We start from the raw sequence: 12,204 nt of genomic DNA on the forward strand, positions 1-12,204 counted from the left end.
ATATGATTGAAATATATTCAATTACCAGACAATCATTTTTCAATTTTACGATATGTTAGTTTTGGTAACTCTTACCGAACCGACCCACCCCTATATTTAAAATTCTTCAAAGTCTGAAAATTATCCTAATTCTCAAAATTCAACTATTTCTTCCATACTCACACTCACAACTCACCAAGTCTCAAAATTCTCCAATTTTGGCTATCAATTATTGTACTCATGTTCTTATATGCACATCACAACTTCCTCAAATAAAGCAAATAATTGGCGCATGTTTACTCTCCTATGGATTTACCAACATTTCTACTATAATATACAAGTCTAGAAAAAAGAAAGGAGGAATGTATCTCTTTGCAATTTTAGGAACCGATTGACAACATAAAAATTGCAGATTAAAGAAAAATACAACAAACACACATTTAAATTTAGCAGAATCCAAAATCGAAAAAAGAGAGAGAGGCATACAAGTTTTCGTTAAGATGAATGAGAGTTTTTGTGGCGGCAGTGTGGAGGATTTCTGCAACTAGGAATTCTGCAAATACCAACAACTTTGTAGTTGAGCCTACAGAGTGTGGATTTTTCAGCATGCAGTCGTACGGTTGTAAACATGTTATTTCATTTTATTAAAAAAATTAGAAAATTTTCTAATTTGTAGGAGTATGATACGAGGAAAAGAAATAAACGAAGCGATTTGTATTACTTCCTCCGTCCACGAAAAAATAGGACACATTGTTAATAACACAAATTTTAATGTGGAATTGGTAAAATAAGAGAGAAGGGAAAATATTAAGAGAGAAGTAGTGTTAGTGGAATGTGTGATCCATATTATTAGTAATAATTCATTTTTCAACTTTTGAACGTTTTGAAAATGACATGACACACACCTATATATAGGCATTTCTCAAATATTCTATAATTATGACTTTTCTCCATACAAATCTAGACCAGAATTCTATTGTATAACATTTAGATTTTGATAATATCTAGATATCTCCTCAATGCAAAAAAAATCTAGTTTATTTTCTTTTATAGGGAACTTTTTTTTTCCGTGAACTTTGTCAATGTATCAGTTTTGGTCTATAATATTTGAAATATTTTTTGAGGTCCATTAACTTTGATGCAATAAATGTTTTAGCTAAATTTTCACCATTAAAAACTTTTTGGGTGAAAATACCATTAAGTCCTTACTTAATGAAAGACATTTCACTCTATTTACTTTTTATTCTTCGTTAAAATATTTAATTTGTCTATTTTAACTCTTCTTGCTTCTTTAATTACCATCATGCCATCGGAGTGATCTTAGCCCTCAAACTGTTCTTCATCACCATCGTAAATTCCAACCTCTCACTAAAATCCACTTTCCTTAATGGCATGATGGTAATTTTACATCTGTCTGTGAAAATGGATTTTAGTTAGAAGTTGGAGTTTACGATGGTGATGAAAATAGTTTGAGGGCTAAGATTGCGGCATGATGGTAATTTTGTGTTAGTCGAATTACACATTCAAATTGTTTGATTTATTGGTAGCATTATTATTAATGATATTTTGTTTACTTTGGGAAGCTATTTCTACTTTTTTTAATACGAAATCTCAACTACTTACTATTTAGTACTCCCTCCGTCCCATAAAAGATGTTACACTTGTGGGACGACACGGGATTTTAGGAGGTTCTGTTTTGTGTGTTAAATGGAGAGAGAAAATATAATTTTTATATTCTTGTGAGAGAAAACTTTTTCCAAAAAAGGAAATGTGACGTCTTTTGTGGAACAAACTAAAAAGAAAAGTGTGACATCTTTTGTGAGACAGAGGGAGTACTAATTTTAAAAACAATTCAGTACCCAGTGGAAAGTCAATAAAAAAGGCTATAATCTTACTCCTTCACTTTGTACTGGAAACAGATGACTTTGGCTAGAAGAGTAAGATTGGTGGAGCTCGGAAGAGGAAGTTGTAGCATGAAATAATGAAAATTTAGTACCCAGTGGCAAGGGGATGCAGCCACAGGATAAGGGTCAGTGCAAGCTCTGGAGGATGCTTCCGCAATTTCTTCCATGCTCACGTCCAAATTACAGAAATTGCCAAAGGCAAGCCATATCCGCATAGGAATTTACATCGAGTTTCATATCCTGAATCTGTATATCCATCTATTATGATGTGTTCGTATAGATAACAATATGCACAAACATATAAAATCTTATCATATATTTCAAACAATCTCAATCATTGATCTTAAGATTTCGAACAGTGCTTCAATGACTTTCTCGACTCCAAAGAGTAGTTTTTCGATTAGTTCAACATTGGTGTCTACATGTGCTCGATAAACCAGAGCTTCGAACCATAAACGTCATGTATGCAAGTTCAACTCCATTACCACTCCACCACTTCATTGTTGTGATATAATAATAACTTTAATTATTCTTACAATCAATGAATAAATTTTCATTCATTCTAGATTAATTATTATTTTTATAATTAATTAATTAATTAAGATTAATTGTAAATAAAATATATTATTTATATTTGTTATTTAATAAATTTTAATAGTAATTTAACACACTAAATTTGAATATTGTCATATATATTTAATTAAATATAAGTTTTAGTATATTAGGTATATATTTATATAATTATATTTATATTTCAGTAAAATTTAGTCATACTTATCCTCATAAGTTTAATAAGATTTTATTATTCACTAAATTTGATCATAACCTACATTTTGTTATATGAATTTGATCAAAACTATATTTTATTATATACTCCATATGTATAAAGATAAATCCAATCATAGTGGTTGTGAAACATATGAAGTCTCAACTCCGCTACTTATATAATTGGATTTATGTAAATAAATATCAATAAAAGATATTTATACAAATAATCAATAAAATATATATCATGTTAAAAAAGTAGTGCATAGACTATCCCAAAATATTTAAATTCACAAAAATATTTAGTCATAATGCATAAAGACGAATGAAATATTGAGTTTAAATAGAGTGCTAATAATCTAGGATGATCCGAAGGCATTCCATATCTTCTACATGGTCTATCCAAAAGCGTTCAATCGTCGATGCTCAATGGGCAACGTCACGCAGGTGATTCGCATAACCAATATATCACTCCACGTTTAATCCATCTGAAACCAACTCATTGAGGTCCATGGTGAGAGGTGGAAGGAAGTGTGGGAGAAAGATAAAGAAAGAGGTAGGCTTAGTTTTATAGTGTAATCAAGATTAGGATTGTATTTTTTTCTTCTCTATGTTGATCAAGGTTTAATTTTCCTCTTTTAAGGCAAAAATATCGGTAGGCACTAGAAAACAAACATTAGCCAAAAATATCCGACCATAACACCGGTATCACTTTACACTACACCAACGCCTAGATATATTTGAAAGAAAACAAACATTAGCCAACAAACATTAGATAAAAGCAATTCAAATGATTGAAATCAATTAGTAGTACTATTAAACAACATTAGTGGGCCGTATTATACATATTATCAGCCCAACAACTAAATTTAGACAGATTCGAATACAACAGCGCCATAACATAAGGGTCTCGGAACTCAGAAGTAGAAAAACAACATATACATTTATTTTAGCAGCAACAACAACGTGAGAGTCTAGGAAGTAAACCATATATCACTGGGATTCAAAAGTGAAATTAGGATACTTATCAGCCAAATGATGAGCAAGTAGTTTAACATGCTCAAGCTCATCTGCTTTGGTGTCATTCCTCACGATCAGAGTGTCGGCCCAAGGTTAGGATTATATTTTTTTTCTCTATGTTGATCAAGGTTTAATGTCCTCTTTTAAGGCAAAAATATCGGTAGACGCTAGAAAACAAACATTAGCCAAAAATATCCGACCGTAACACCGGTATCACTATACACTATGCCAACGGCTAGATATATTTGAAAGAAAACAAACATTAGCCAACAAACATTAGATAAAAGCAATTCAAATGATTGAATCATAGGAAATCAATTAGTAATACTATTAAACAACATTAGTGGGTCGTATTATACATATTATCAGCCTAACAACTAAAATTAGCAACGCCATAACATAAGGGTCTCGGAACTCAAAAGTAGAAAAACAACGCACACATTTATTTTAGCAACAACAACAACGTGAGAATCTAGGAAGTAAACCCTATATCACTGGATTTCAAGAGTGAAATTAGGATACTTATCAGCCAAATGTTGAGCAAGTTGTTTAACACGCTCAAGCTCATCTGCTTTGGTGTCATTCCTCACGATCAGAGTGCCGACCCAATTCAGATGTTGATCCAGGAGGACTCGAACGCCTCTAATTTCAGCACAGGAGGATACGCCAATAGTGCTAAGGGTAGACAAACATATGGTTCCATTAGCATGCGATCTCTTGCAGCATTAAGTTGGCGTCTGCCCTCATTACGCCGTGCTACGGCCTCAATGCCATGTTGCATGATATCGTTGTCGCTGAGGGTGTGGTTTGCATCATAATTATCCGTGAATAGATATAGAGTAATAGTGATAGTACTTAGAGGAAGAAGGAGGTAGGTATGTGATAGGTGAGGAGGATATTATGCTCGAAGGTATGTGATATGTGAGTATATTATATAACATCGGTGGAGGGAGAGGGAGAAAGGGGGTACACACCTATACCCCAAATTTACTGAGATTGATATTATACCAGTGGTACACTACTAGTTTGGCAAGCAATAGATTCTGTGTTCGAATCATCTTACAACCTCAAAGACTTGAATTGTTTTTACGAGGACTACTAGGAATTAGGAAAGATTTTGGTATTTTTTTTATTGATTCATTTTTTGGATTTTTCAATATAAAACTATTCAATAATGTCTCTTTCAATAGTGCCTCTTTCAATGGATGCGAATTGATAGCCGTACGTCAACAAATGGCTCCACAAATTGTTTGAAAAATTCATAGTGCTCGGGAGTAGTGGCAATTACCCGTCCTCTTAATTCCAAGACTGATTGCACCCATTTCACCGCCGCATCACACTCGATAATATCCCTTTCAAAGTCAGCGATTTGAGAGCTATCCTCATGCAGCATACAAAGGTATTTCGCAACATTGAGCCACTCAAAATATGGGCTGAGCGGTTCGATTATGCGGGGGTCGGGCGGTGACGGTGGCGACTGTGAATCCGAGGAGAGAAGAGGCGGCGGCGACTGTGAATCCGAGGAGAGCGATGGCGGAGGTGGTTTAGTGGACGGGGGGTTGAGACGACCGCGGTTGTGGACTGGCGCAATTTTCCATTTGGGATTCAATATGGAATTAGGATTTGGATCGGGCTAGGGTTAGGTTTAGGATTTGGATTAGGTTTATGCTTAAATAGATTTTAGTGTTTGACATGCCCAGACCCAATGTTCATTAGAAAAGATAGATAAAAGCCCATGCGACAATGATCTCGCCTAGGGGTAACCAAAAAAACCGGAAACCGAATATCTGAACTAAATCAAACCGAAATTTTAAAATTCGGTTCAGTTATTTTGGTTTTAAAAATTCAAAAATTTCGGTTTTTCGGTTCAGTTCGGGCGAAGAAAAAAATTGAAAAACTGAATTCTTAAATTTTAAATATAATATTATATATATTCTATTAATTAATATACTATATTATATATGAATATATATATTCTTGTAATATATTCTATTATATAATACTCCCTCCGTCCACAAACAATAGATCACTTTGTGTATGACACGAGTTTTAATGTAGAATTGAAGTAAGAGAGAATAGAAAAAAAGTAAGAGAGAAGGAGAAAAAGTAAGAGAGAAGTAGTGTTAGTAGAATGTGGGGTAAGAGAGAAAGAGAAAAAAGTAGTAAGAGAAAAGGATAAAAAGTAAGAGATAATATTTTCATAAATGATTGTGATCTATTTTTTGTGGACGACCAAATATGGTACTCCCTCCGTCCCATTAAATATGCAACATTTGCTATTTGGCACAGGATTTTAGGTAGTGTTGTTTTGTGAGTTAATGAAGAGAGAGTAAAGTAAGAGAGAAGAAAAAGTAGAGAGGGTATTGTTTCTATTTTTAGAAACGTTTCATTTTTAATGGGACAAACTAAAAAGGAAAACGTTTCATTTCTAATGGGACAGGGGAAGTAATTGTTATCTATTTTTTGTGGACGGGGAGAGTATAATATATTTGATGTATTTATATAATATATTTATTATATATTGCTACAGTAAAATGGCCCGCCAGTGGTTGGACCAGCTGGACGAGTTGAACCGTGAACCAGTAGTTTTGCCGGTTAGCTTGTCGGTCCGGTTTTTTAAAACATTGCCACTAACTCACTTCGCTCACATAAACTAAATAATAAAGTGGACCTCATATTTTATTAATTTTTCTAACCTACTATTCTTTATATTTCTTAAAATTTGTGCCTCATTTCAAATTTGACTCCTATTGTGAGACGAATGAAGTATTTCCTTAATTCACGTATGATTTTAAGAATGTAACATTGTAAAATTATACTTTTATTTTATTTTGAAAATAGATTTAATAGGAAATCAATTTTTTATATATAAAAATTATTTTTATAATAAAAAACTATTTATATATAGAATTTTTAAATTGGATAAAACAAAGCTCATTTGCCGCAAAAAATTATTTTTATAATAAAAAACTATTTATATATAAAATTTTTAAATTGGATAAAACAAAGCTCATTCGCAACGAGTGGGCTTCACGGCCAATGCCCAACGGAGTGGGCATGGAGGGACTTTCTTCCTGCAATGGTTGGCCGATGGGGGCCGATCGGGAAGGACTCTCCATCAGCCAACCATTATGAATGCTCTTAGTACATCACACTGAATGTACAAAATTACCAAACAGTCGTAAAGTTCGTTTGTTCCAATATAACCAAATTCAATGGCTGATGAACTTATAGTAGATCTTTATGATCTAACGGTTTTCATTGGTACCAAGTGTTCTAATGAAAAAAATTAATGTCATAGGTAGGTGATCCTGACTGCATAAGTAGTATTTCAAACATTGTTTACTTAAAAGTTATAAACTTTAAAATACAAAAGAAAATCACATACAATTGACTAATGGAGTAGTAGTGTATAAAAAAGTTGGGAAAAAATGGGCTCTATGATTAGCACTGTCCAGCTTTGTGAAAAAAATGGAACCTAGTAACAACAATTCCATGAGCTAAAAGGATCATAAAAATTAATGTTTATACGGCGCTACAATACTAGCACTGTACAGAATGGTGAAAACAAGCTCAACTAGAAGAACAAACAGCTAAAAATATTTGTCTGCAAATTCCAATTACCTGTACAATAAGAGGTTCTAATCCATACAAGTTTTTGCCTTCATACAGACACACACACATGATCGAAAAACTTAGCCATTTTCGCACACCCTTTTCATCTAGTATTCTATGTATTGTATAGCCGGTGGATTTGTTTCCGTCTTCTCGAAACCTGCAGATTTTGATCAATGATCATGTTACTTAATATTAAAGATGAGTCTGCTATGTTTCCTAAATTCTTGATCAGTGATTTTTCTACCTTTGATTTCACGAGCCTCCACTTCTCGCCATTCTTGGACGAGGGCGCAGCAGCAGCACATTACATGCGAGAGAAAATCATCAACAAAACCTCCCTGCATATATGCAAAAATGCATAGAAAAGAAAACAATCATTGGCGGGAGCTAGATTTTCTGAATTTTGCCTTCAAAATGTTGATAAGCCAACTTACAAAAAAGAAAAACAAGAAACCAAGGATTAAAAAAAGTATATGAAAAAAATATTTGAAAAAATGGCAGGGGCTTAAGCCCCTTCCTGCTGCTCAAAGAGTTCATTGTCCAATGGCGGACTTTATAGTCGGATCAAGTGTAGAATTCTAAGACACAGGCAAAGTAAATCGTGATGGTAGGCCGGAGAGCAGTTACCTTGATGTTGAGTTTTTTACGGAGTTTCCTTCTGATGCAACAAGTATAGCAGCAGCATGACAGTATTAAAGAATACGCCAGCAGGTCGTTGCATGTCTCTGCAGCAGCTGCAGATCAAAAGCATTATTACAGAAAGGCGGGAACTGAAACCAACAAGCAACTTGAATTATCATCTGTGAGTTTAAGATTGGAAGACTGATCAGTTAGTTGGAGGTGTGCTAAGTTCAAGCTCTACTATTTATTATGGAATCAAGCTCTGGTTTATTTACCGAACACTTCCTAGGCTCATGAGCTTAATCGAGCTTCCTCGATTGAGAATCAAAGCTAAATAATCATTTAGAAAAATAAAAGTACATTCTAAGTTTCTAACCATTTCACAATAACACTAAGATTTTTTAGGATGAAGCTAGATAAGCTCGATGTATTGCACCATTTTATCTATCTCATTCATGTAAAGGAGCAATATAGCTTACCTAAGAAGATATTGGTGTTATTTTGTGATCTTGGTGCAATCATCGTTACCATACTAAAATGTTCGGTGTTACAGGTTATGATGAAAAAGGGTGTTCTAAACTAGAAGTATGATTATTTGAGATTAGATTTTAGGTTGTGATTGAAGGATACTATGGGTTTTAATTCCTTCCTTCAAATCATTCCAGCAAAACCATGTGACCAAGGCAGCGGAAACCTTTTGAAATTTAACCAGAATGGTGACAAACTCGACTAGTCAAGTGTATAGTTAAGATTGTATCGGCTTCTATGTTGTTGCATCCTAAAATGAGATGCTTGCCCAAATTAAAATCCACACACATTAGGAAATAGATGCAATAATTGCAGATCGATACGAGCAACTTACATATGTCTCTATTAGCTGCCACTGAAGCAATTCTTGACAATGTGCCACAAGGAAAAAATAAGGTTTTCATGCCTGCAGATTTTAAAAGTTAAACTTAGCATACATACGAGAACAAGCATAATTATACATAGCTCTCTGAAGCAAAAACTTTTTAGTGAAAACAAGAAATGGGAATATTAACATATGAAAGATCCCCACATATCTCGTGCAGCCAGCTCAGTTATACCTCAAATATATGCCAAGTAACAACACATGTGAATTTACAAATAGGTTTTAAAACTCATTCGCATGATGACCCCTTCTTATTATAACTCATTTTAATAGAGTCAGATAGGAAAATCTCCATCGTGGCAAACAGGTTTGGTTGATTAATCCTATCTGGTGAAAAACTGATATCTTCATCCTTACAGGTGCAGAGGTACTCGGAAAATAAGAATTACACTGTTGCATTTCTGTCATTATGATCATTCCAAAAGAATGAGATAAATGCATAGTTTCCTAAAAATTTCAGACCTTAAATTATACAATTACTTTATTTACTTAAACTGCTATACATATACAGTACACTATTGATTCTATAAGGACTCAGCAATGAGCAAAACTACAAAAACAAAACACATAATACTACCATATAAAGAGCAAGTGCATGAGGAGGTACGTACAAAGCAGAGGTTCTGAACAGCAGCCGAGTAAATCTGAATGCCATTCGCCAGGTGAACCTTTAGATGACAGCAATTCATGCGTCGAGGAAACGGAAGATGTGTTCCTGTAAACAGGAACAAAAATACAGGTAAAATTGTCGAACTTTAATGCATACTGAAAAGCAAATTAATGCCATATCTTGAGAACATGAATGATGGTTTTATGGCTAAAAAGACAAGGCAATATATGTGCATATCCACAGAGACATAATCACAGACAGAATCCAAAGAACTTGTTTGTGTGAGGACAAAAAAAGCAACCTTGAAGGTGCTGGTTTTCCACTGTTATTAGAGTAGCTATGTTCCTTCTCACTGTTGACATCTGTATAATCCTTCTCCACCTTCGATTCTTTCTTAAACGAACTTTTATCCGGCAGAGAAGTTGCTGCAACAGTTTCAGTAACTTCAAGCAGATGCTGGATCACTTCACACTGGCCAACATCCAAATTCGCTTGTGAATGTTGCAGTTCTATTTGAAGCTTCTGGCTTTCCTTCCGTATGGCCTCATCAACAGGCATGTTTGGGTAGGAACAGGAAAGGTTTTTCTTCAAGACAATGGCATCGTGTTGTGATTGACCGCGCTTGAGAATCACAGTTTGAACCTTTCTATCCTCTTCGTCAAGTGTATACTCATGTTGGTCCATTTCGATCATTTCAACTCGTTCCTAGAAGTATAAGAAATTGAAACACGCCACATCAACCAACCAACATTTTAAGATCAATTAGACATCAAATGCCGTCGATCAAAGTATCACGCTGTCGCATCATGATATACAGAGATACCCCATATATTATGTTAATCAGCCATTGGTATAGGTAGTATTTACTACGAGAATAATTTCATTCAGTCAAGAGAACTAACTCAAGAAATATGATTGCATTGGCACAACAAATTTAATACTAAAGGCATATCGCAATATATTTAGAAATAGGATACTTTTTCTCCCCAGAGCCGATTGCCAATTACTGCCAGATTGTAAAATAAATAATATTAGGTGCCTTAAAAACTACCTAATATAAGTTGTTGGGAAGACATCTATTTCTCGAAGTGACATATCAACCTTAAACAACTGTTGGATTTCCAAATGCAGCAACAATTTTGCAGCAGAAAGTTTGGTGATAAAGGGTCGGACCAGAAAACAACGACAGTGAACTAAAACTAACTATCGCTATCAAAGTGTTATACACGACACCATCATACAACACAATTAACCAAGAAAAGGGACCAAATCACATAGTAAATTCCCAAAAATCACCCATCAAAGGTTTTACCCCACATTATTACCAGAGACTGGCCCAGCTGCTTTTCATCGATATAACTACACAAATGCAGCATAAAATCCACACCGTCACAAAACAGAAACAGTCATAGCAGCAGTCTCATGTTATTGATCAAATAAATGAATGCACAATTCATATGAAAAGGGGAACTAATACCCGAACACGAGCATTATCAACGAGGGTGATGAGGGGTATGATCTTCAAATATTGATCAATCTCACTCTGAGCCTTCCTGAACTGATAGACAATGTTCCACCCCATAGCCAGCAGGTAGAAATAGCTCCTATCCTGGCAACTGTTAACCAAAATGTAGGACCTCCTCAATGCATCCTCGAGCTGCTCCAAGGGCTCGCGTGTTTCTGGATACCTCTTCATCTCCGAAATCTTGAGAGACTCCAACAAGTTCCCAATCAGCTTGAGGTGCCGAGCAAACTTCCTGCAGTTCTGCTTGTGCATTCTTGCCGTGTTTGCAGACTTCACTATCATCCCAATCAGCATCACCGCATCTAATCCGGCTAGTTGGGCTATGTTTGCGATCCCCCCAAACTGCTCCCATGTAGACATTCTTTGATAATGATATACTTCAAATAACTGTCTTTCAACCTCAGATAATTATTACCAACCCCCAAGAATCACGCAGATCGCTGAAAATTTCTAAAATTACAGCGTTTTTACCGTCCAACTCACATGAATTGAGTTCAATTTCAGCTGAATTTACTTCCCATTGGTAAAAATCATATCTTTATGCAGCTTTCACTACGAAATGTTGATTCTGGCTGCAGCAAAGCCCAAAAAAAGAGGCGATTAAGATAACAATTTCTAATAATTTAAACCCACATTCTCATGAACTGAAGCACCCCATAAAATGAATTTAAAAAGGGAGAAATGAGAAATACCATCAACCGCTTTATTTTTTCTGACAAAGGAAAGGGTCAAAACAAGAAAAGAAATAAAAGCTACAAAAAAAAAAAAACAGATTGTTTAACACTTTATAGCAAGATCAAAATCTAGAAACCCCACCTTTAAAGATCGAGGGAAATTGAAGAGTTATTAGAAAAGATTGCAGAAACAGTGTAGCATTATGGATCAAACATTGGATGTAGATGGAGAAAAAAAGAAGCAGGCTTGGCGCATTGTGAAGGCAGAATCTTGAAGGTCAGTGTGATTCAGAGGAAAAGGACATAAGAGAAGTAAAAGTGAGCAGGGTTGTTATATGCAGACAACACAGCAACAATAAGCATCATCAGTGGATGTACACATGTTTATGTAGTGTAGTGTAGTGTAGCAGTGTGTGTGTGTGTATAGTGGAGTATGAGATAGAGAGAGGGGGAGTGAAATTCCCGGCCTCTGCGGTGTGGTTTGTCGGGAAGCAGTTTGGTATGAGTCGCATGACTAATTGGTAACCCCGTGACTACACCAGAATATACTCTCGCCACATTAGCTATTTCTTTTT

General features: G+C 35.0%; 1 protein-coding gene across 2 annotated transcripts; it reads right to left on the minus strand.

The window, feature by feature from the left end:
- Positions 1-7,164: 7,164 nt before the first annotated feature.
- Positions 7,165-12,187, minus strand: LOC125219332 (protein MID1-COMPLEMENTING ACTIVITY 1-like). Of its 2 annotated transcripts, XM_048121463.2 has the most exons (9): positions 11,772-12,187; positions 11,439-11,527; positions 10,908-11,342; positions 9,732-10,135; positions 9,432-9,535; positions 8,770-8,841; positions 7,914-8,020; positions 7,531-7,624; positions 7,165-7,443 (listed from the first exon to the last, which is right to left on the minus strand). In XM_048121463.2, exons 3-9 carry the CDS (start codon positions 11,313-11,315, stop codon positions 7,391-7,393), a joined length of 1,242 nt encoding a protein of 413 aa, XP_047977420.1. In that variant the 5' UTR covers positions 11,316-11,342; positions 11,439-11,527; positions 11,772-12,187; the 3' UTR covers positions 7,165-7,390. The 2 variants fall into 2 exon arrangements, with proteins under 2 accessions (XP_047977420.1, XP_047977278.1); XM_048121321.2 differs by having other exon boundaries at positions 10,908-11,527; positions 11,772-12,186.
- Positions 12,188-12,204: the final 17 nt, after the last annotated feature.

Source organism: Salvia hispanica, chromosome 2, assembly GCF_029641045.1.
Source record: "Salvia hispanica isolate PSC_SH4W2 chromosome 2, Shi_PSC_v1, whole genome shotgun sequence".
NCBI classification, from domain to species: domain Eukaryota; kingdom Viridiplantae; phylum Streptophyta; class Magnoliopsida; order Lamiales; family Lamiaceae; genus Salvia; species Salvia hispanica.